The sequence below is a fragment of the Lissotriton helveticus genome, chromosome 4_1, assembly GCF_964261635.1.
Source record: "Lissotriton helveticus chromosome 4_1, aLisHel1.1, whole genome shotgun sequence".
Lineage (NCBI taxonomy): Eukaryota > Metazoa > Chordata > Amphibia > Caudata > Salamandridae > Lissotriton > Lissotriton helveticus.
The window spans coordinates 449498809-449522845 of record NC_136063.1 but is presented as its reverse complement, the minus strand read 5'-3'; the positions used below and the strand labels follow the sequence as shown (position 1 = coordinate 449522845).

The following is a 24037-nucleotide window of genomic DNA, read 5'->3' as shown; positions in this document are numbered from 1 at the left end:
CTCCAGAAGGTCCATTAACCACCAGAGTTATCTCGACAATTTATTGTTGCCTGGAGATTGTTGCAGGCAAGGAACTCCGCAGCAGGTGCTTTTAAATCCATAACATATGTGAAAACTCGGCGCCACCGAGGTCAGCGCCTGGAGCGGTGGCACCGGTCGGGCTGACACTTACAAATGTTAGGCCGAAGGATATATTCAAGTAGGTTCTGTCCTCAGTCATGTTTGCTTCAGTGACACCCCTAATATTCAGTAGTTCTAATTTACAAACTATTATGTCCATTTGAAATAAAAATGTAATTAGAAAGCCGATAACTTCATTAGGCTTTGTGTGGGCAATGTCCATACGGACAAGATTTATAGATCTAAATCAATACATAAAATAATAACTAGAAATAGACACCTATAAATACATGATTAATTTACGTAAACATTTGTTTTTCTTTCTTCCAGATGAAAGTCATTCTTTTAGTGAAGCCCTTTTCTACGGCAATGAGTCTACACTCTTTATATTTGATATGCTATTTTTTTCAGTTGTGGATCTAGCATCGCAAAACTTTATTCTAGCAGCTGTTCTTACCTACATGCAGCAACAGGTGAGCCTATATGTTTTATTTAACATTTTTATTTTAAATTGCTTTACTCTTCTCATGTAGTTGCATACTTCTGTACAGAAAAATATATGACGTTTCAATTTATTGTGGGAAGTTACTGGGAGGTTACTTCTCAAAGCATTTTAATCCAAAGCTTTGTGCAGTCTGTGCTCCACATGCTTGGGTCCTTAGCAAACATCCACGCTTTTCCCCCATGCAGGTGCGCACCTATGCCATTCTCTTTTATTTCACTGCTTGGTGTAAATTGCAATCAGCTTCTCTCACTTAGCAATTCTGCACTGCGTGGCTACTTTCTGACCATTTTCTAGATGCCTCTCTCCCATTTATTTAGCAGAGGAAGCCTGTGGAGCACTGTTTTGTGCTCAAGCCATGCTGATTATGACACTAGCAGGCCTTCTGACCTTAATTTTACAAGCATGTTCAGACTAGGACAAAGCTATTCCATTCTTATAGAGACTTGGTATAGAGACTTCTACCTGCAGATTCCTCACCTTTGGAATATTCGCTAGGCATCAGACTGCATCCGTGAAGCTTTGAGCAGTAGCTCTGTGTGCCGGTAGGTGGTGCTGTACGACTCTGCACTTACGCTGTTCCGCTCTAGAAATGTGTGGGCCTATATAGGCGCCTCTTCCATACGCTGTCAGTTCCTTTCTTTCCTCTTCACCAGATACAGATCCAGGGCTACCTCTTGTTTCTTTGAGACAGTATTCCTACTTAAAATGTTACAGTGTACATGGGAAATGTAACCTCCCAAGACAGGGTTCAAACTCTGTAAGGACTGTTGCAAACAGATTTGCCTGGGATTGAGTCACATCTCTAAGCCCTGCAGTGCGCATTTATGAACCAGAAGGGCTCCGAGATGGCAAATCGGAATTCCATGTCTCCAAGCTTCTGCAGACTCCACGTTGAGACTGGTCCAAGTTGAAGGGTCAGTCCTGGTCTCATTCCCACTCCAGAAGTCACAGGAATTGTTCCCGGGGACAGTTGTTGCCACCTCCAAGTCTTCCGGTAAGTTGGAATAAAAATATTAAAACATTCAAGCAGAACTCTGCTTCTTCCTGCCACTCATATTCTCCTGAGAAGGAGCGAGGGCATTGTCATGCTTCTCAATCTCGCTCCCAAAGTCAGTCAACCTCAGAGCCCCTCGCACAGCCTGTCCTGGCACAAACAGAGTTCCCGGGTCATCAACAACACAAAGGCAGATCGAAGAGTTCCTCGAGGCCATGCTCAGACTCTTTGGATCCTTACCAGCTCTCTCTGGCATGCCAAAGGGCCCCAAGGAGTCGACAGTCCCCCACCTGGAATACCGCCAGTGGGTTTTGTCCTCAGTGACAGTTGGACCCTCCAAATCCATCACTAAGCCTCCTCAGGCTCCCGTGCCGCCTCCGGAGTTATCCTCCATGCCAGGTGCTAGAGCCTCAACACCGATGCCAACTCCTTCGGCGCCAGAGGAAGAGGCACCCATTGTGCTCTCCAACTTTGTGTCGGTGATGTTACGACCTCAGCTAAGCTGCATTCGACTGTTGTCAAAGCAACACTTTCCCCACTTGACTTGCCACCTCTAAGAGGAAGGTCACACGTGTTGCATTCCTTCATCAGAACAGATTCGGAAAGAACTCCAGCTAGGGCAAACATCTAATGAGCCCCTCTTGTCCTTCAGTGATGCACTTACGGATACCCTCTAATTAGCCTCGGCCAAACCTTGCTCTGGCCCCATGATCAATGGCCAGTTTGCGAGATGCCACCGCCCTGCTCTGGGCGATCCTGCTTTTTTATCTCAGCACTTCTTCCCTGAAAGATTGGTGGTGGAGAAATCCACAAGTCAGAGGAACATGAATACTGTTCCGACTATTCCACCTGGCAGGAAGTCCAAACATGTGAAAACCTTTAGGAAGAGGGCATTTTCTTCCACCATGTTGGCCCTCAGATCGGTGAATGCCGCCTGCCTCCTGGGTATCTTCTCCCACGCTGTTTGGGGTTCAGTGGTTCAAGTCCTCCCAGGTATCCCAGAATACCTCCAGTCTGTCCTCACTCAAGCTATACAAGATAGTCGTGATGCAGCCAAGTTCACACTTCGTAGTGGCTTGGACACCACTGATTCCATTGGGTGAGCCATTGGCATCAGTATTGCCATTCACCTCCATGCTTGGCTTCAGTCAGCAGCTTTTCAGACGATGTCCAGTCAGCCCTCATGAACATGTCCTTTGACAGGCCTCACCTGTTTGTGGACAAGGTGGATTCCACTCTAGAGTGGTTCAAGGCTAGCAGGGCAACAGTACGGTGGATGAGCTTATACGCTTGCCTTGCCAACTGCATCAGCTCTACCGCTCCTTTCACAGATTCAGCAAAGGCACCATTACCGTCTGCCAATTCAGCCCCAGCAAGGTGTCTAGGAGATTTACGACCGCGGCCATGGCGCCCATCGCCCTGGCAATGGTTTTCTCCCCTACCCCTACACCCCCTTCTCCCCCTCACAGCTCCACTTGACAAACCCTTTTAGCGGGCACTTTGTGGAGCATATCGACTCGGTTGGAGGCAGGATCCACCGATTCTTGCCGGGTTGGCGGACTAGAACAATCTGAGGACCGATGGGTCCTGCAGACTGTCAGGAAGGGACATACCTTGCCCTGCATTGTGATTCTGCATCACCTTCTGCCTTCCCGAGAGCAACTGATGGAGGACCATCTGTCTGTCTTATGGCAGGAAGTGCAAACATTGTTGGCCAAAGGGCTTTTGAGCGGGCGCCTGCACCAAAAGCAGGTTGTGGTTGTTAGTCCCTCTACTTTCTAGTGCCAGAAAGACAGAGGCCTTCATCCTATTTTAGACTTGCACCCTCTCAGTGCCTTCCTCCGGAAGGTAAAATTCAAGATGCTCTCACTGGTACTTGTCTGCTCTCGACCCTGAAGACTGGATAGTATAGAAAACTTTATAAATAAATAGCACTGGACATGCTGGATGCCTATGTCAATATTACATTGGACAGGTTCCTGTAGGCCTGTTGCTGTTTGGTGTGGGACAGGAGCATTTTCAGTCTGCTGTGATCCCCTTTTATCTCACCAGCGCACCTCAGATGCTCATGAAAGTGAGGGTGGTGTTAGCAGCACACTTTCGGAGGCAAAGGGTCCCAGTTTTTCCCTAACTCGACAATTGGCTGTTGATGGCTGCCTCACCCCATGCAGTCATCAACCACCTTCAAACTATGGCGAACCTCTTGTGATCTTTGGTGATCATTGTCAACATGCTAAAGTCACACCTGACTTCTTCTCAGACGTTCCCCTTCATCTGAGCTTTTCTGATCAGGGTTCTATTTTGTGCCTTTCCCCTGGAAAGGAAAGTCCAGTACATTCATTCTGTGATCCCAATCTGTTAGCGTCTGTCCTGGATTTCAGTGAGGTCTGCTACGAGGCTGCTCGGACTGATGGCCTTCTGCATCCTGCTGGTACAGCACACCAGGTGGATTCTGTTGGCTCTGCAGTGGGATCTGAAGTCACAGTGGGCCCAATGTCCAGAGAACTTCTCCGACCACGTCTAGATTTCAGAGCAGATCATGAAAGATCTTGTACAGGTGGTTACTGGAGCCTGATTGGGTCAGCAGCAGACCCTTCTCCCTACTCCACCCAGAGTCGACAGTGATGACTGATAACGTCACTCCTGGGTTGGTTTGGCCACAACAGAGAGGTGGAGTCCCAGCTCTGGAGTTACAGGCTATCCGTTTGGGGTTGAAAACCTTTCTTCCATCAAAGGGAGGCTCGTACAGGTGCTAACAAACAACCCCACTGCCATGTGGTACTTCAACAAACAAGGTGGTGTGGGGTCACGGACCCTGTGACAGGAGGCCACTGCGCTTTTGCAAATGCATAAACCATCAAGGAATTTTCCTGATGATAAACCACTCGGCAGGCTGGGACTTTATTAGCTCTGACGTGACTTACCTCTGGAAGAAGGCTTTTTATTCTTTTTATGTTTCTTGTGTCTGCTCTCAGAGTGTGACATTGGTGACTTCGAGTGGGCCCATGAACAACATTGGCCCTTAGGTCCCCCTCCAGCCCTGACCACAGTAGTGACTAATGCCTCCACTCTGGGGTGGGGAGCCCATCTGGTGACCAGAGGCTTCCGGTCTCCGGAGGAGCAGGTGCTTCATATCAACCTGCTAGAGCTTTGGGCTATTAGCTGGCAGTCAAGGCCTTCCTCCCCTCCATTTACGGTTGGTCAGATCTTGACAGACAATACGACTGTGTTGTCGTATTTAGACATACAATGGTACCCGTTATCTCAACTCCCTTGTCATGAGGTGTTGATACCAGGCAGCTTGAAAATCAGCAATGTAGATATCCCAGAAATCTCTCTGGAGGAGTCTCTCAATGCTGGAGGACCATTGTGGATCATGGAAGAGGATGGAGTGCCCTTCATACCATTCTTGGGCATACCATCAAGGGATAACTGACAGCTTGAACTGGCATTATTTTGCTGATAAAGCTGCAGCTTGCAAATCAGCAGGGCAGATGTCCCAGAAATCTCTCTGGAGAGGTCTCTCAATGCTTGGGGACCATCGTGGAGCATGGAAGAGGATGAAGTATTTTTAATACCATTCTTGGGTACACCATTAAGGGAAATGGTAAACAGCCAATCGCCTGCTGGCATCTGAGAATGTCATACCTGACAGCCTGAGCTAGCATTATCTTGCCAATTATGAGTGGACGTCTTCTACCAGAGATCGACCTGGATATCTGTGCTCTGTAGGGCACTCCTTTGGATTTGTTTGCCTCCTCAAAAAATGCTCAGTGCCAGCAGATCTGCGCACTCCAATATCCATTGAGGAGAGCCTTGTGTGACACTTTTCAGTTGAGGTGGATCTTTCCACTTTGCTCGGCGTTCCCCCAATTCCCCACCCTCCCCAACCAATACTCTAGATTCTTTGACTTTTGAGGACTATTTATCAAGATTGGATCCAAGCCATTGTTAGATTGTTTTCCTTCAACCATCGAACTTGTGCTCTCGTGCTCCAATTTGACACCATCGCAGTGTTCTTTTACGGTTTACATTTGTCGGTATTGTATTTTGATTGCATCTCCCTTACTCTCTGTTTTGGGTCAACATTTGATTACTTCCTTGAGCGGGATCTGGGTCAACCGCAGCCCCTCGTGGGATTCACCCTTCAGGGTCTCCTCCGGTCTCTTGTTCAGGTTCTCCACCATGCCTCGACGGTGAGCAAATGGACACCATTCCGATATTGTTCTCACTGCCATGTGAAATATCCTCTGACTTTCCTCCATCAGTTCTGTAATTTGTGCCTGTTGCCCGATCATAAAAAAGCTGCCTGCCGCTAGTTCCATTCTAAGAAGACTCTTTGCAACCATTGTGCATGCTGACTCAAGATATGATACAGGAGAGACGACGACACCCCAGACCTCTTCGGTCCTAAGGACATTGAGGGGGCACATCATCCACGGCTGTCAGCTGCTAATGAAGAGGCTTTCTTCCCCAAGGAAAGCTCTGGCTTCGATCTGGAGATCAAAGATCTTCCACCAGCCCAGCAGTTCATGAGTTTGGCACCCCTTCCCCTTTGACACTGCTCTCAGTCCGAGCAGCCCTCTGCCAAAGGGCACACAGCCACTCTGGAGTTCAAGAGATAGGCCTTCAGACCACCACTTCCTCCGGGCCATGGTCTGCACTGACAAACCACTTAGGACACTCCGCTCAACTCTGGTTCGGTGCCAAAGAAACCTTTGAAACCACCCCGCCAGGTACTCTGACATTGTCACCAAGCTGACCCTCGGTGCCCACCTTCTTCTGCCTAGGTACCGACCACAACCTTGGTGCCGAAACCACCATCGGAGCTGAATGCTTTGGCATCCACCAGTAGGTTTGACATCTGCACTGGCGCAATCAAAGCGATGCTCCTCAGACTGCAGGAGGAGATCGATGCAAGACAGAAACAACTGGTAATCTACCCCTATATTGTGAGGGCCCTTGCCTGCCCTTCAGGGTCTGCTGCTGTTACACCCTTGAAATGGCAGCTGTTCTACAAGGAGGCCTTGGACAATATGATTTTATCAAAGCAGCCCAAAAAGACAGATAAGGCTACCAGCTCCTTACCCCACGCTTAACCATCCCCTCACCATCTTCCTCAACCATCCCCTCACCCTCTTCCTCAGCCTTCACCTTCCCCACCTGCTTCTCGAGGGGACCCCCTTGACATCACACCTCACGGGTCCCCTCACTATGACATGGGTGGGCATGGGGGAGGGGATGACGCATTTGACACCCCTAAGCAGGTTGATCTCTGGGACTCGTACAATGCAGACCCTCCGGGGGACACAGGCCCTGACCTGTACCCTGCACTTCCATCCCCTCCAGGCAATTCCATATCCTATCAGGAACTCATTGGTAGGGTTGCCTTAGAGCAACCCACATACAGAGCCCCTAGAAGAGTACTTCTTTTTTTAAACCCTCTCTTCCACTCACCGCTCTACTCCGTACCTCCCCATGCTTAAGGGCATGCTACGCCAGACATCCTCAAGGACCCCGTCCAAGCCAGGTGCATAGCACCTTTGGTGAATACAAGATATAAAGCCCCCCCTCATCTCCTGACCCCATTTATATTTGTGGCTAGGTCCTGCCCGACTCTCTGGTGATTACTACTCCTCGTAAGCGAGCCAACTCCTAGATCAGCGGGGATGCCTCACCAGCTGAGAAGGAGAATAGGTGCCTAGATGTGGTGGGAAAAATGGTTGCCATTCAATCAGCCAACCTATGGTGTATTGCCAGTTCACTCTACCTTCTTTCAAGATATGATCAAACCCACTGGGACGAGATGGAGGAGCTCTTTCAATTCGTCCTACAGAAGCACAGGGAGAGCAGATATGAAATAGTCTCTGAGGGTAAGCACATATCAAACACTACTATTCGATGTGCCCTAGATGCTGCAGACAGCCCTGCCTGGAGGTGTCGGGGTTGGTTGAACATGCCTTTTAATGGTCAGCATTGCTTTGGCCCACAGGTGGACCAAATGTTAGAAAAGACCAAGAAAGATCGAGACAGCTGAGACAATGCGCACACTTCAGATGCCTTCTCCCCAGGGCTGCCTTCACCCTACTATGGAGGCTCGAAGACTACATGTCCTTCCAGCACACCCAGAGCTTCCCTTCGGTGTTAACACTGCACCTTGTGTGTTCACCAATTGGCTTGTGGTGGTGGCCAAACACCTGTGCAGACAGGGTGTCCACATCTTCCCTTATCCGGACTGCCACCCGCCACCATCGCCACAAACACATTCAGGTCACAATAGACCTTCACGAGTTATGGTTTACCATCAATGCCATAAAATCCCACCTTCAACCCCTCATGGCCCAAACCCTACCTGAGGGCTACTTTAAACTCTGAGGTTGGCTTGGACTAGCTGAACCCTGCCAAGATTCAGCTCTTTCAGGCACTGCTCCCTCTTTTCCAACCAGATCAACTGATCACAGTCAGAACAGCCATGTACCTCCTAGGCATGATGGTCTCCTGCATTGCTGTAGTACTCCATTCCAGGTTACACAGGCATCCATTGCAGGAATTCATAGTGCAACAGTGGTCTCAGGTTGAGGGTCATTGGGACGATCTAGTGTTGATCAGCCACCACACTTGTCGCTCTCTGCAGTGGTGGAACACTAACAACCTGTTGCAGGGGTGGCCTTTCCTCCACCCATTTCCAAAGAGGACCGTTACTATGGGCGCTTCCCTTATGTCATGGGTACTCACAAACTTTCTCTCAGGGGCCAAATTTACAGCTTGGTGTGTGGCTGAGGGTCGCACCAATGGGTGCGGGGTCAGTGAGAGAGGGGGACAGGGCTAGGGAAAAAAAAAAACTGTGACCATGAGGTTGAACACAGGCCAATGCAGCGGACGCCTTCGTCCACTGAGCCACCAGACCCGACATACACACATCTCTCTCACTCTCTCTGTCTCCCTCTCTCCCTCCCTCCCTCTCCCCATCTCTCCCTTCCTCCCTCTCTCTCTCTCTCTGTCTCCCTCCTTCTCTCTCTCTCCCTCCCTCTCTCTCTGTCTCCCTCTGTCTCCCTCCCTCTCCCTCCCTCTCTGTCACCCTCCCGCTTAGTCTCTCTCCCTCTTTCTCTCCCTCTCTCTCTCTCTCTCCCTCTCTCTCTCCCTCCCTCTCTCTGTCTCCCTATCTCTGTCTCCCTCCCTCTGTCTCCCTCTGTCTGTCGCCCTCCTCCCTCTGTCTGTCTCCCTCCCTTCCTCTCTCTCTGTCTCTGTCTCTCTCTCTCTCTGTCTCCCTCCTTCTCTCTCTCCCCCTCTCTCTCTCTCTCTCTCTCTCTCTCTGTCTTCCTCTCTCACTCACTCTGTCAACCTCCCTCTCTCTCTGTCTCTCTCCCTCTCTCTCTCCCTCCCTCTCTCTATCTCTCCCTCCCTCTCTCTGTCTCTCCCTCCCTCTCTCTGTCTCCCTCCCTCTCTCTCTCTGTCTCCCTCCTTCTCTCTCACTCTCTCTCTCCCTCCCTCTCTCTGTCTCCCTCTGTCGCCCTCCTCCCGCTGTTTGTCTCCCTATGTCCATCGCCCTCTGTCTGTCTCTCTCCCTCCCTCTCTCTCCCTCCCTCTGTCTGTCTCCCTATGTCTCCCTCTCTCTGTCTCCCTCTCTCTGTCTCCCTCTCTCTGTCTCCCTGTCTCTCTCCCTCTGTCTGCCTCCCTCTGTCTGTCTCTTTGTCTCCCTCCTAATCTCCCTCCTGGTCTCCCTCCCTCTGTCTCCCTCCCTCTGTCTGTCTCCCTCTCCCTCCCACTCTGTCTCCCTCCCTCTGTCTGTCTCCCTCCCTCTGTCTCCCTCCCTCTGTCTCCCTCCCTCTGTCTCCCTCCCTCTGTCTTCCTCACTGTGTCTCCCTCACTGTGTCTCCCTCCATCTGTCTTCCCCTCTCTCTCTATCTTCCTCTGCCTGTCTCCCTCCCTCTGTCTTTCTCTCTACCTCTGTCTGGCTCTGTTTCCCTCTCTGTTTCCCTCTCTGTTGCCCTCCCTGTGTCTCCCTCCATCTGTCTCCCCCTCCTTCTCTGTCCCCCCTCTCTCTATCTCCATCTGCCTGTCTCCTTCCCTCTGTCTGTCTCCCTCCCTCTGTCTGTCTCCCTCCCTCTGTCTGTCTCCCTCCCTCTGTCTCCCTCACTCTGTCTGTCTCCCTCTCCTTCCCTCTGCCTCCCCTGACTACCTCCCTCTGCCTCCACTGTCTCCCCCTCTGTCTCCCTCACTCTCTATCTCCCTCACACTCTATCTCCCTCCCTCTGTCTCCCTCCCACACCCTCCCTCTCCCTCCTTCTCCCTCTCTCTCCCTCTCCCTCTCTCTCCCTCTCCATCTCCCTATCTCTGTCTAGGCGAGGTGTGATAATTGTATTCGAAATATCTCGAAAAGCAAGAGCTCTTTGCTGCACACATCAAACTACCTTCCCCAAATCTGCAGCACGTTATTAATGACACCCTAATGTAGTGAGTGCACGTGTGCTGGCTGGACCGCCGCGGCAGAGATCAGGTGTAATCCGGAGGGCAGAGATTCCAAGTAAGGCTGGGTCGACTCAGACTTTCATCCCTTCAGTGTTGATAAAGCAAATGCTACTCTGGGGAGCACGATCTGCGCAGAGTGATCTCTCAGTCACAGGTTTGTCTTTGAGTTCTGGTTACTGTAATTGTGCAACAATTCCCGGATTACAAGAGAGCAGAGAAATCAGCGAAGTAGGAGGACTGCTCCCCACAACCACAGGGATGGCCCCTGAGTCACAGAGCGAAAGGGGCTCCTGGTCAGATGCTTCCCAAGGCCCGGCTCCAGCCGTGTGCTGGGTGTAAAGTGAAGCTTTGGACACTGTTATGAAGAGTAGGTTGTGAAAGACAGCCCTGCTGTCAGCCAGGGGCAAGCAAGCTTATGTATGTGACCACCAGAAACCTGCAAGAAATATATGTGCCACAAACAGGCGCATTGAGTTCAAAGAGCTACGCCCGTCCCCCCGTGTGTTTCAGCCCGGGCTGAGACAGCCTCCCGGGCACACACACAGCAGCACCCGAGCACTTCACAGGTCTTTAAAAGACCTGCTTGGTAATGAGGCATTGTTGTATTTCACCTCTTCTTAGAGCCCCTGCAGCTCCACTCTGACTAGCTGGATTCGCCCGGCCCCCATAGAGCAGCAACCAGCAGTGTTTGCTGACACTTTCATTTTTTTTTTTATATAAAAACAGCGACGATGTTTGCAAGGTCCGCGGGCCACCAGGGAAGGCTTGCCGGGCCGCTGGCGGCCTGCGGGCCGTACTATGAGTACCTGTGCCTTATGGGATGGGTTGCGCATTTATAGGACCTCACTGTCCAAGACCAATGGGGTCCCTGACACACGGGGCCTCTACATCAACTACTTGGAACTCCTAGACATTCACCTGATGTTGAAGGCTTTCCTACCTCACCTGATAGGCAAGGTTGTTCTTGTCTGGACGGACAATATGAAAGCCGTGTGTTTTACCTTCAGAGACAGGGGGGTACACTAGCCCCACAACTCTCACAGCTATCCCAGAGCATTTGTCAGTGGCCTCTCTGCCACAAAATCCATTCACTAGCGGATTACCTTCCAGGGATGGGCAACGACTTGCTGACCTCCTCAGCAGGATGCGGCAAGAGGTCCACGATTGGGAAGTCCACCCGCAAGTCCTCCTCTGCTACTTCCAGAAATGGGGCTTTCCACAAATAGACCTGTTTGGAACAGCAGAAAACGCTTAATGCCCAATCTTCGCCTCCAGGGTGCCACACCCACAGTACAGCAATAATGCGCTGTGGATGAACTAGTTAGGCATATTTACCTATTCTTTTCTGTCTCTTCTTCTTTTGTGTGTGGTTCAGAGGCTTTGGCATACTTCCCTCACTCTACTCCTTGTGGCTCCCACATGGGCCCGCCAGCTCTGGTTCACAACTCTGCTTGAACTCTTTTTGGTTCTGAACGAGAGGATCCCCAATTGGCCAAACCGTCTCACCCAGAACCATGGAGTAAACAGGCACCCAGATCCCAGGTTTTTCAACCGTGCGATCTGGCTCCTTAGGTCGTAGAATTTTGGTACCTTATATTCCACCTGAATGCATGAGAATTCAGAAGGAAGTGCACAGACCTCCCACCCGGGCCTGCCAAGCACGCCAAGTAGAAGAAATTTGTGTGCTACTGTCACTCAAAAGATATTGATCATTTTAAAGACACAGTGCAGGACTTTGTTTGCTATTTACTTCACTTACAGGTTTCTGTTCTATCCTTAACATAACATAACATAACATAACATGTACATTTGTATAGCGCACATATCACCCGAAAGTCTCAAGGCGCTGAATAACAGATGTATATTGTTACCCAACTCAATGGTACTCATTTTATTGACCTCAGATGGTTGAAAAGCTGAGTGGACCCGCCGGGATTAGAACCTGTGACCATGAGGTCAAACACAGGCCCCTACAGTGGATGCATTTGTCCATTGCGCCACCAGACCCAATCCTTCACCTCCATACAACTACACCTGGTCGCAGTGGCTGTCTACCTCCAAAATAGACAGGATTGCGGTCATTAAAGCCTTCATGGAGGTTCTCAAAAGGGTCATTCCTCCTTGGGTCCCACCGGCCCCGTCATGGAATCTCTACCTTGTACTCACAAGACTCAATTTTAAAATACCTTCGTTTTTTGTGGACTTTGTTTAATAATTTTTTAGCCTGTCTCCCTGTCACTAAATCTTTTTCTGGCCCTTACTTGCACGATAATTCTGGTTAACACCACCGCTGTTGGGCGGATCCGGGATACCGGGAGGGTTTGGACTGAGCGCCATCTTTGTGAGGGGAGGAGTGCGAGCGCCATCTTTGAGCGTCCAGGTCACCTGGGACGCCGAGACGACGCTATTTAGGGCGAGACTGCTGCAAGGTGAGCCTGCTTAGGGCTCCTGAGGCCAAGATTGCACTTGGCGCCTCGCTTTTGACCGCGCTGGTCGCGCGCTTGTTTGCTCTTCAATTTTAAAATACCTTCGTTTTTTGTGGACTTTGTTTAATAATTTTTTAGCCTGTCTCCCTGTCACTAAATCTTTTTCTGGCCCTTACTTGCACGATAATTCTGGTTAACACCACCGCTGTTGGGCGGATCCGGGATACCGGGAGGGTTTGGACTGAGCGCCATCTTTGTGAGGGGAGGAGTGCGAGCGCCATCTTTGAGCGTCCAGGTCACCTGGGACGCCGAGACGACGCTATTTAGGGCGAGACTGCTGCAAGGTGAGCCTGCTTAGGGCTCCTGAGGCCAAGATTGCACTTGGCGCCTCGCTTTTGACCGCGCTGGTCGCGCGCTTGTTTGCTCTTCAATTTTAAAATACCTTCGTTTTTTGTGGACTTTGTTTAATAATTTTTTAGCCTGTCTCCCTGTCACTAAATCTTTTTCTGGCCCTTACTTGCACGATAATTCTGGTTAACACCACCGCTGTTGGGCGGATCCGGGATACCGGGAGGGTTTGGACTGAGCGCCATCTTTGTGAGGGGAGGAGTGCGAGCGCCATCTTTGAGCGTCCAGGTCACCTGGGACGCCGAGACGACGCTATTTAAAGCTCGCCTGACCAGCGCAGCGGTGACGCGCAGCGGTGCGCCCTCCCTGCGCCTGAGTCGTGCCAGAGTCCTGCCCGTCTGCGCTCGTCAGCGTCTCGGAGGCGGGCGAGGCGGGACTCTGGCATCTCGGGTAGGCTTGTAGGATGATTAGGTATAGTGCGGCCGCGTTAAGTGCGCTACGCCCCCCTAGGAGTGGCTGTGATTGTCTTTTTCCTGGTGGTCGGCACCTGGGCAAAGGGTGCACTGGATGTGCCTGGCGCCCTGTATCTTCTCCACCTCGCATTCTCCCCTCGCCCCCCTTGGAATGTGAGTGTGCCTTGTTAAACACCAGATCCTTGGCGCGTCATTCCTTGGAGATTTGGGACCTCCTCACGCTTTCGAAAATCTCCTGTCTTTTTTTGACGGAGACTTGGCTGGGGGCGGGCTCTGAACCTGATATCGTTAGTGCCCTTCCCCCCAATTTTACCATCTTAAGGAGGGACAGAATGGGAGGTCGAGGAGGAGGGGTGGCCCTAGTTGTAGACAAGTCTCTTGTCTGCACCACCTACCCTGTAGATAACATCACTGGCTGTGAAGCTTTGGGCTTTATTCTCCATCTGTCAGCCTCACATACCTGTACAGGGATTTTGATCTATAGACCTCCAGGGCCAATAGGCTCGTTTTTTGAGGATCTACAGGTGGCGTTGTCAGTACCCTGTATGCGCTCGGCTCACTGTGTGTTGCTGGGCGACTTAAATCTGCACATGGATTCGACAACTGACGCTGATGCGTCTAAATTACGGGATATCACCGAGATGTTCGGGCTGGCCTCTTTCATCGATAGTCCAACGCACATGAAAGGGCACACGCTTGATTTAATTTTCTCCACTGTGCCGATTAAGGTGTCCCCCCCTTTGCCGGTTCTATGGTCCGACCACTATTTAATTAACTTTGTGCTGTTAGCTGAGCATCAGACTAGTCAAAGAACTTATAAGGACGGGTCCCGTCAAGCTAGAGCCTTTCACCGGGTGTCAGCTGATATGCTCGCTGACGCACTCCAAGCACATCCTTGTACTATGACTGGGAATCTAGAAGTCGACCTGCCGCTGGTCCAGGACTGGCTTCGAATAAGATTCGAGGAGCTGGCCCCTCGGAAACCGGTCAGGACAACCCCCTTCCAGGACTCTGCTCCCTGGTTCACCGCTACTCTACGGAAAGCGCGCCAGGACTGCAAAAGGTCTGAAAGGCTCTGGCGGCGCAGATATGCGCCTGAGGAGAAACTGAAGTACAGGGGCGCGATAAAATCCTATCACAGACAGATTGCCGAAGCAAAAAAGATCTACTTCGAGCATAGAATAGACCAGGCTGATAACACTAGCCGGGAACTATTCCGAATTGTGAAGGAATTCGTGGAGCCGGCGGCGGCTGCTAGGGTACACTCCCATACAGAGGAGTGGATCAGGCAGCTTGCTGATTTCTTTGTGGATAAGATCCGTAGGATTCAGGACTCGTTCGATCGGGTGGGGTCCCTGGGAGTGGCTGCGGCTGTGGAAAGTGATCTGAAGGTCCTTCCACCTGTTGCAGCCGAGTTGGTGCCCACTCTTTCGATGTTTCCTCCGCTCTCCTGCGAGTCCTCTCTGGAGCTGCTTTCCCGGTTGAAATCTGGATCCCCCTTGGATGCGTGTCCGGCTAAATGCCTGAGCGTGGTGGCGCCAGCTATTAACAACTTGCTGAACCCCCTGCTCAACATGTCTCTGAGTTCCGGAGTGGTCCCTAGAGAATGGAAGCATGCTCTTATTCTCCCGCTCATTAAGAAACCTCTGCTTGACCCTTTACAGTGGGCCAACTATAGACCAATCTCCCTCCTCCCTGCTCTGGCGAAGGTAGCAGAGAAACATGCCCAGCATACTCTCACCACCTTTATTGAAAATAACAAACTGCTGCATGACTCCCAGTCTGGTTTCCGTGCCAATTACAGTACGGAGACAGCTCTTGTGGAGGTGACCGACGCCATCAGGGAAACGCTTGACCGCGGGGGAAAGGCTATGTTGGTCTTACTGGACCTGTCGGCGGCTTTCGACACCGTCCCACATGCCGGCCTCCTCCTAAGACTCAGGGAGGTAGGATTACGGGGGACGGTGTTGGACTGGTTTCAATCCTTCTTAGCCGACCGTCGACAGGTGATCTGGGCTCCACCGTTCTCCGCGGAAATGCCTTCGCTAGAGGTGGGGGTGCCTCAAGGATCTATCTTGAGCCCCACCATATTTAACATTTATATGGCCCCTTTGGCGAAGGTCGCGGAGGCTTTTGGAGCCCGGGTCATCTCGTACGCTGATGACACCCAGCTCCTGTTTACTTGCAGGAAGGGAGAGGTTTTTAATGGCGATAGAATCAGAGACTGTCTGAGTGCCGTATTTGCATGGTTTCAGGACCAGAGCCTGAAATGCAACTCGGATAAGTCCGAGGTTCTTTTTTTCGGCTGCGTTGAGGACCCTGACTGGAAATCGTGGTGGCCTTCCGACATGTTCCCTCCTGAGAAACCCGCTGCCCAAGCTAAAAATCTGGGTGTGGTGTTTGACGACAGTCTTTCTTTTCGTCCCCACATCACGGGCTTGGCGGGGAAATGCTTCGGTATCCTGAAAATGGTTAGGAAATTTCTCCCACTGCTTTCGCTTCAATATCGCAAGAATATTGTGCAAGCACTTGTGGGCTCGCGTTTAGACTACGCTAACGCACTGTTTTCAGGTCTGCCAAAATATCTGGTATCCAGACTACAAATAGTCCAGAATTCGGCGGCCAGAGCCATCTTTGGCCTTCCGCGGAGAGCTAGCGCCTCTCTATTGCGCGGCAGGCTGCATTGGTTGTCTATCCCTTGCAGAATTAGGTTCAAGGTCCTCACGTTGGCGTTTAAAGCCCTCCACTGCATTGGCCCAGCTTACCTCAGGAAACGGATTGCTTTTTACGTTCCCCGGAGGAGTTTGAGATCTGCTGACCTGGCCAAAGTGGAGGTACCAGTGATCAAACGCGTGCGGATGGGAGGCCGGTCTTTCCAGTTTATGGCGGCCAGCCGGTGGAATGAGCTCCCGTTGTCACTCCGCAAGGCTAACAATCTCCTGGCCTTTAGAAAGGAGCTTAAGACGCTCCTCTTTTCCGCCTAAACCAGTGTGTCTACAGTGTTTTTGCCTCTGGGCTTTTTTGGTTGTGTTCAGGACTTTCTGCCAAAGCGCCGGGACACCCGTACTGGGTAGCCGTGCGCTCAAGAAATGTAGTGTTAACATAACATAACATAACTCATGGACCCTCAGTTTGAGTCCTTTCACTCCTGCCCTCTTCAGTTCCACTCTTGGAAGGTGCAATTCTGGTTGATATCACTTCACTCAGGCTTGTCAGTGAGCTACAGGCATTAACCCTGCAAGAACCCTTTTTCCAAGTTCAAAGGAATAGCGTTGTCCTTCGCACCAACCCCAAAATCCTCCCTAAGGAGGTCTCTCACTTCCACTTTAAACAGTCCAGTGAACTTCCTGTGTTTTTCCTGCAACCTGATATAGTTGCGAAACGGGCTCTCCATAATTTGGATGTTATACAAGCCCTCATGTACTACTTTGACAGGACCAAACCATTTAGTAAAACACAACAAATCTTTGTTGCTTTCTCCAAACCCCATAAAGGGAAGGTTGTATCTAAATCAGGCATTGCCAGATGGATCGTTAGAAACCACACGCTCTATATTCTGGTTAAAAAACCAGGGTGGAGAATGAGGAGTTTAGTCTGGTATGCAAGGTAAGTATAATGTAGTGTGGTTTCTGTTAAGTGTGTGTATGTCTTGTCTGTCATTTTGTATCCACAGGACACTGCGTTAGAGGTTAAATACACGATGATGGCTAATTCTACATCATTCAACTTGTGGTACACTTTTCTTACAGGTGACAAGTGTTTGCCCAGAAGGAAGCACATTTTTACTGTTTGTAATTAATTGTGCTTTCTTTTTCCAGATTAACATGTAGAATACTAAAAGGGTACTGTATACAGTGCATGATTACTTGCATCCTCACTTACTTGTACATATCTCTAGTTTCACTTTATCTGTATCAATGTCGTTAACATAGTGAGAATAGAAGAGATCAGTTATAGTCCTGATGAAGAAAACCCAGAGCTTCGAAACATGTTGACTTGATTAGGAGTATCCGCACATTAACGCAGGACATCTCCGACCCACTGCTTTTAATAGGAGAGCTGCAGGGAATATTTAAGTTTTTAGTCCACAGGGGCCAGGTCCTTTTTAATCTCACTTTTTCACTCACCCTTGACCCTTCTTCTCACAAACTCCTACACCACACATTGTACTGAGGATCAGTGCTCCCGCGTAGTCGTAGCATGCCCCGTCCCGCAGCAGGACGGGAAGACCCCCATTTTGAAGCATGACACCAAGGGCCCTTTTGGTGTGTGAGGGGTATTTAAGCAAACACTGTGTGCTTCCAACCAATGTAGGAGACACACTCTAACCAGTGACAAAACTTCCACTGAAAGAAACCCATCTACAGGTTGATCCTTGTGTTTTATATTAATATCATATGGCACCAGTAACAACCTTTCATTTTATTCTTTCCTTTTAGATGTTTCGCTTCATTCGAAATACACTGGGGCAGAGGAATCTAGCAGCTAAAACATTGGTGGATGAAAGATTTCTAATTTAATGCACTGCATACATGAAATGAAAGGAAATATCTCTGTGAAAACAATTAGAATGTTTTGTACATATTGTTTCAGGTCTATATGTAATCTTTTATACTGTAAATTAGACGAAAGTTTTTTTGTATATTTTGCTAATATTTTCAGTCAGGTGGTAAACAGAATACACTTGAAAACTCATTCTGTCATCTTGTTTTTCGTATCATATTAGGGAAATATTTGGGGTAGGTTTAAAACTGCATTCCAAGAGTATTGCTGTGCAAGCCCACCTAGGAAATAAGGGTGATGCCTTTCAACTGTCGTAGTTCAGGGGTCTGCCAGTCGATACACGTCATCGCCCAATGTAGCACCTGGATAAAGACTAGAGGGATGGTTTATTTACACATGTGCTGCTATGAGACAAAGCCTGTGTAGTTTCCAAGGTCATTTCTGAAAAGAGAATTATGCTCAGTTCCTCACTGTCCTCCCCAGGTATTACAGGGCTGGAAATAACTACGTCACACATTCTATCTGCACAAGAAAAATCTAAAGCACAACATTTACATAGGTAGTGTGTCATTTGCAGGCTTCAGTATCTCTAATTATCCCTTCATTGCGGTCTAGTATTCTAGAGATGGTAAGGCAAAGTGATGTACAAAGGAAGCATACCCTGCTCTTTGGAGACTGGAAATGATCCGGATATATTCAGCACCAAGTGTCGAGCTCTTCAGTTATTGTTTTACCACTACTTAGACTTAGACACTTGGATTTAATTTTCCTCTGCCTTTGCTTTTACGTTATGAGCGTTTGACAGGTTAAGGAACGCCAGGCATGCGCATTTCTGTACCCCACTTGTACTTATTTCTGTTATCTGTTTTCGTTGCTCTGCAAATATTCATTCAATCCTACGAGGGATGAAGAGAACCCATTGAGAAATAAGAGTCCCCATTCTCTTGCAGAATAACACCTCCTTCAGAATTTAATGCTGTATGTAATCTCAATGCATGTCAATGCTCTACTCCTTAAAACACAATTAATGTTATATTAACATCTGGAAAATAAAGATTCTTGCCCTGAAAGAGATTATCTACTGAATTTTGAAAAAGCCTGCCAAGACAAGTGAGTCAAATAGCCCCAGCATGCTCCTGACATACCCATTCCTCACTTTACCCGCCCTTTCCATGCCAGAATCATGGCCTGCAAGACTCTCCTATGTTGAAGTACTGCGCAGAATGCTGTCAGCAAGATTCCTTTTAAAAAGCAGAATATTTGCCAAGTTGTGCTTATGAAGGAGAAGCGCAAGTATATGGCCCACACTTGGTTGCAAGGTACATGGTGGTTCATGACAACTATTCATGACTAGATTTGTTCCTTTGTGTTATGCGCAAAAGTGCTAGATCTGTCATTCAGGAGGTGAACAGGAAATACTTTAAAAAGAGCATGAAAGTAACAGATTCCTATAGACTTCCGTGTGCACCTAATATTTCATTGCGCGTGCAGTTTGTGTCCATTCACAATGCTTTCACATCAACACATCAACACCGTTCTTCACTGTTCTTCCCTGCCTTAGCTCTTCTTTTATCATCCCATTGGTGGGGTGGAGTCTGAAAGCATAAAAGCACCTTTCTACCAACTCTAGCTCAGTGCCTACCTGCTAGGGTGCAGAAGATGAATAAGCCCTGGAAATGTTTCCCCACTGACCCGACAATGCCCCTCGTCATACACCAAGGAGGTGAAAGCTTGTAAATACTCCCTTTTCACACCTGGAAGTGATTTTCTAAACATTCAGTATTTTGGGTTTACGGCTGCCGCATAAGCTGTTACTCTGTGTTTTTTCGACAAATAAGTTGGAAAATCATGGCTCCAAAATACATTTTCTATATTTTGACCGGATTCTATTGACCCAGTAATTCCAAAATAGGATTGATTCTCTGTTGGACTCCTAGAAGTGTATCTTCAATTGTATTCTTTAGCTGTATTGATGATTAACACTAGAGTCTGCCTGTCACGGAGGCTTCTGATGGTCTGGTAACCTGTGGTCAATTATAGGTAGATATTTGAACGCTTTCAATGTCTAAGGCTTGCAAAGACCTTGTCCTCTTTGAGCTATTGAGAACATGATAGAAATGAAGCACCCAGCAAAGTGAGGATGTCATCTGATCTTTGTAAGAAGGTGAAGCAACGTGTTTGAGTCGGGCAAGAGCTGGGGAAACCTGTTGGTGTACACAATATTGCAGTCTTGCAGAAGAAGGCAGTAAGGCTGACCTGAGGATAGCTCCTCAATGCAGTGTAGGCCAAGAAAGACATAGTTGACTACCTCATGTTTCTGTGACGATAGTAGTCTACATTGGTTAGTTGGCAATATTAGGGAATAGGATGATGTCACCTGTACTAAGGTATTTCCCTTAAAGCATCCCCAGCAGCAAGAGTATAGCCAACAGGGACCTCAGCATCAGGGTGTTGCTCTCCAACCCTTGAAGTTTCAGGGTTTTTCAATGGCTCCTATTTTAATCATTTATACTGTAAAGAAAGGGGGAGGTTGATGGAGTGCTATAGGTTGGAAACGCCCCAGTGATGGTATATGATACAGCAATTAGTTTAGAGTTTGCCATTTTGGTTAATTTGCCATGTTTCTAGGAAGCTGTTTCTTCAAGTTCTTTTGTGACCTTCTCCTTGGCTTATTGGCTGTTTCTAATATATATTAACACCCCGAAATGACTTATCCGAGCCCTTTCCCAGGAGCCAGACTGGAGCCAGTAGCTATGCATCAATAGAGACTCACGGTTCACCAGGATGCAAGTCACTGAGCTGCAAGGGTTGTTTGCTTTGTTTTCTTTTGTTGCTTTTTAGAATGATAAGGTAGTTCTTCAGGCTAAGCTACATTTCTTACCCAAAGGCTTTTCTGAATTTCTTATGTCCAAGACTTTTCCTGTTCCTACTTTGTTTCCTCCACCTCTCCCAGGGATCAGGTCAGCATTGCAAGTTTGATATTTCTGAAGGGTTCCTCACCCACCGAATATCCCAATGTGCAAGGCTGGATCCAGATTTTTGACTTGCTCCTGCACACCTGTGCATGCCTCCATCGAACTCCTTGTTTAGCCTCCAGAAGTGATGGCACAGAGCAGCATATAGGAACTACCTCTTAGTGATGATGCCAGTTCCTTTCTTTCCACACGCTTCAAGCGTAGTTCCGGAGCTTGTTCCCAACTTCATCGGTTTTACCCTGCCCAAACAATTCAGCAGAATTCAACATTGCGCCAGGGAAATGTCTCCCCTCAAGACCACAGCCATTAAGATAGATGTGCGACGACTTCAGGAAGCAGATATTGAACATCTATCTGCTTAACATTTGCTTGTGGTTTTTAGGTTCAGGTCATCACTGGAGGTTGTGCGATAAATGTTCTCTCATGCAGCCTGCTACCAGGAAACTAAACTCAATCACAGAACATAAAAAGCAGGGCAGATCATATTGAAAGTAATAGTTCTGCGGTCATGGAGCTGCTCCTGCTCCAAGTTTCGGGGCTTCTCCCGCACCAAATGCCAGACCTGCACCAAGTCCTAAGTAAGTAAGTAATAGTTCAAGTCATGTTGTAAGCGCAAGAAGGCCAAGCGGGACTTGCCCCTGACAAAGTCCCGAGAGAAACTGAACTGTTATAAAGGACCAATATTATTACTAATTGGTCCCTATCACTACTTACTTCCCAGTGCACAACCTATGTGCATTCAGTAGAAATTTAGGGTTATAAAAAATCTAAATGAATTTATCCAAAACACAGATTAAAAAGCTACACATGCTCAAACTATTTTTGTTAATAGTTCAATAAAGAAAATGCACAGAATAATGTGGTGCCAAATTAAAAGTTCTGAAATCATGTGGTAGCGGGGCAAAATGGGCTGATCTCAAGTCATACTACTTCCACTTCACAAACTGATAGGAGGGATGCTCTAGTATTCTTGAAAATGTTGATCTGCAAGGATGAGAATACCCAACATTGAAGCTTTTAAAAAGGGATTCATTCCAGGAGACGCTACATTCCTGGATGTAGTTATTCTTGTGGAAGCTCGCTGCAGTATCGGTACATTAGCAATAAAGATATGGAACCAGATGTGGATGCTGTTTGTGGTGCTAGTTATCCAGAAGGACCCACTATGCTGCCTATATCAAGAGGGACTATGTGTTGCCTATGCCATTGACAGTGAACCGGACAGGTTTAAAATATTAGCTCTTTAATAACACCTTGTCATAGTGGATGGTAGTTGACCGTGTTTCTGTTGCAAACATTTTGGATTTTGCTAGCATGACATAAGGGGAATATCTCAGTAGATATAAAAAAGTGAGTCTTTTTTGGCGATAAAATACAAAAAGGTTTTATGCCTCTGTAAATGTACAATCAGTTGACGTGACTCTTTCCATTTTGCATTATGTGGCTTCTGCCAACGAACGTACATGCTGGGGCTCATAGTTTCCACGGGCCATTATTACATATGGAGAGTAATATTATTTCATGTGGATGGTCTAATGCATTTCCAGGTTCACAATTCCCACTCCTCCTACCTTTACATTATTTTTGCTCTTAATGTTGCCATCTCTTTGACCTGGGTGGGACTGTCCACAACAGAGTTCATAGTATCTGAACGGCACCAGCCAGTGCTGGCTACCTGGTGCCTAAGATATGGAAAATGTTAAAGGCTGACGCTAAGAAAGTTTTGAACGCATTTGAAATCCCCAATTAAATTTGTAATGTTTACCGGATACAAAATGTCCACTGTGTTTGCTTAGTCATCATCTTCTGTTTTTATTATATTAGGTTGAAATATTGTACGGTCTTCTTTCCATATGCACATAAAATTTAAAGAAACCTATCCAAACTAACATTTTAGCAAGATATATTTGTACTTCTCAGAATCTGTCTGCTTAATTATTGCCAAAAAATAATTAACTGTATTAAATAATTGCAGATTAAAATACTGCAACTTTATATTGTGTACATATAGATGCAAACTCTTCAGAAATGTGAAATAGTTGGCCAGAATGCCAAAAACTGCGTCAGATTTATACATGTAACAAATACCAATTGTGTTAGTTTTATCCGTGACATGCAACATTTGATACATTTGAAATTACCTCTTTTTAAAAAAGTTTCTTTAAACAAATTAATAGGCTAATGTGTGTTTTTTAATCAATCAATGGACGTGGCAATAAAATACATTGAGTAAATATGAATATATTTAATGTTTAATTAAACTCATTTTTTCTATAGAGCACTACATCCTTGTGGATGTTTCGCACATTTTGAAGAATGATTTCTGAAAATGCACATTTCCGTTTGAGTGAATGAAATTGAGTATTGCTGGTTGCACAGCTACCTCATTAACAAACGTGGTAAAAATGGATACTATTCGTTCTGCAGATTCTTTTCCCTTGAAATATCTCATGTATAGGCTGGAATTGTAGAGCTTTTTTTCCAAATCGTGTTTTATCGATTTATGGAAAGAAAAACATCAATACAAATCCAGTACAGCAAAACAGTACTCCTGTACTTGAACTAAAATGACTGATCCTAAGGCACAGGGTCAGACTGATTTGCATATAGCCATGTCTGACCCGGCGGTGGCTGAGTGAACTAAAGAATGGTGATGGATTAAACCCAGATCAGTTGACTGGGGGTGAGTGTTTGATTTGTTCAAACGCTCCGTCCATCTTCCCCTTTTGTATCACTTTGTTCGCCCTAAGCGTGGCAGGGTATACTCAGACGTGAGTCCCTTGTTCACTTGGCCACTGGATTCAAGATAGCCTGGCTGATGAGGATCATGAATCCGAAACCGGTCCCAGGATGCTTGTTTCTGGTCCAGGGAAGACATGGCTTGGCAGTTCGGGCTGGACTGTTCCCATAAGGCACAGGGTCAGACTGATTTGCATATAGCCATGTCTGAACTGGGGTGGCTGAGTGAACTAAAGAATAGTGATGGATTAAACCCAGATCAGTTGACTGGGGGTGAGTGTTTGATTTGTTCAAACGCTCCGTCCATCATCCCCTTTTGTATCGCTTTGTTCGCCCTAAGTGTGGCAGGGTATACTCAGACGTGAGTCCCTTGTTCACTTGGCCACTGGATTCAAGATAGCCTGGCTGATGAGGATTATGAATCCGAAACCGGTCCCAGGATGCTTGTTTCCGGTCCAGGGAAGACATGGCTTGGCAGTTCGGGC

At 47.9% G+C, this 24037-nt stretch overlaps 1 protein-coding gene across 1 annotated transcript in view; it reads left to right on the top strand.

The window, feature by feature from the left end:
• The window catches only part of TMEM67 (transmembrane protein 67), a 989409-nt gene extending 966426 nt beyond the window's left edge, over positions 1 to 22983 (top strand). Inside the window, exons 27-28 of the mRNA XM_078687042.1 lie at positions 451 to 593; positions 17775 to 22983. Of these exons, the coding sequence (XP_078543168.1) occupies positions 451 to 593; positions 17775 to 17855 (224 nt within the window). The 3' untranslated portion in view covers positions 17856 to 22983. The remainder of the gene's footprint in view (positions 1 to 450; positions 594 to 17774) is intronic.
• Positions 22984 to 24037: the final 1054 nt, after the last annotated feature.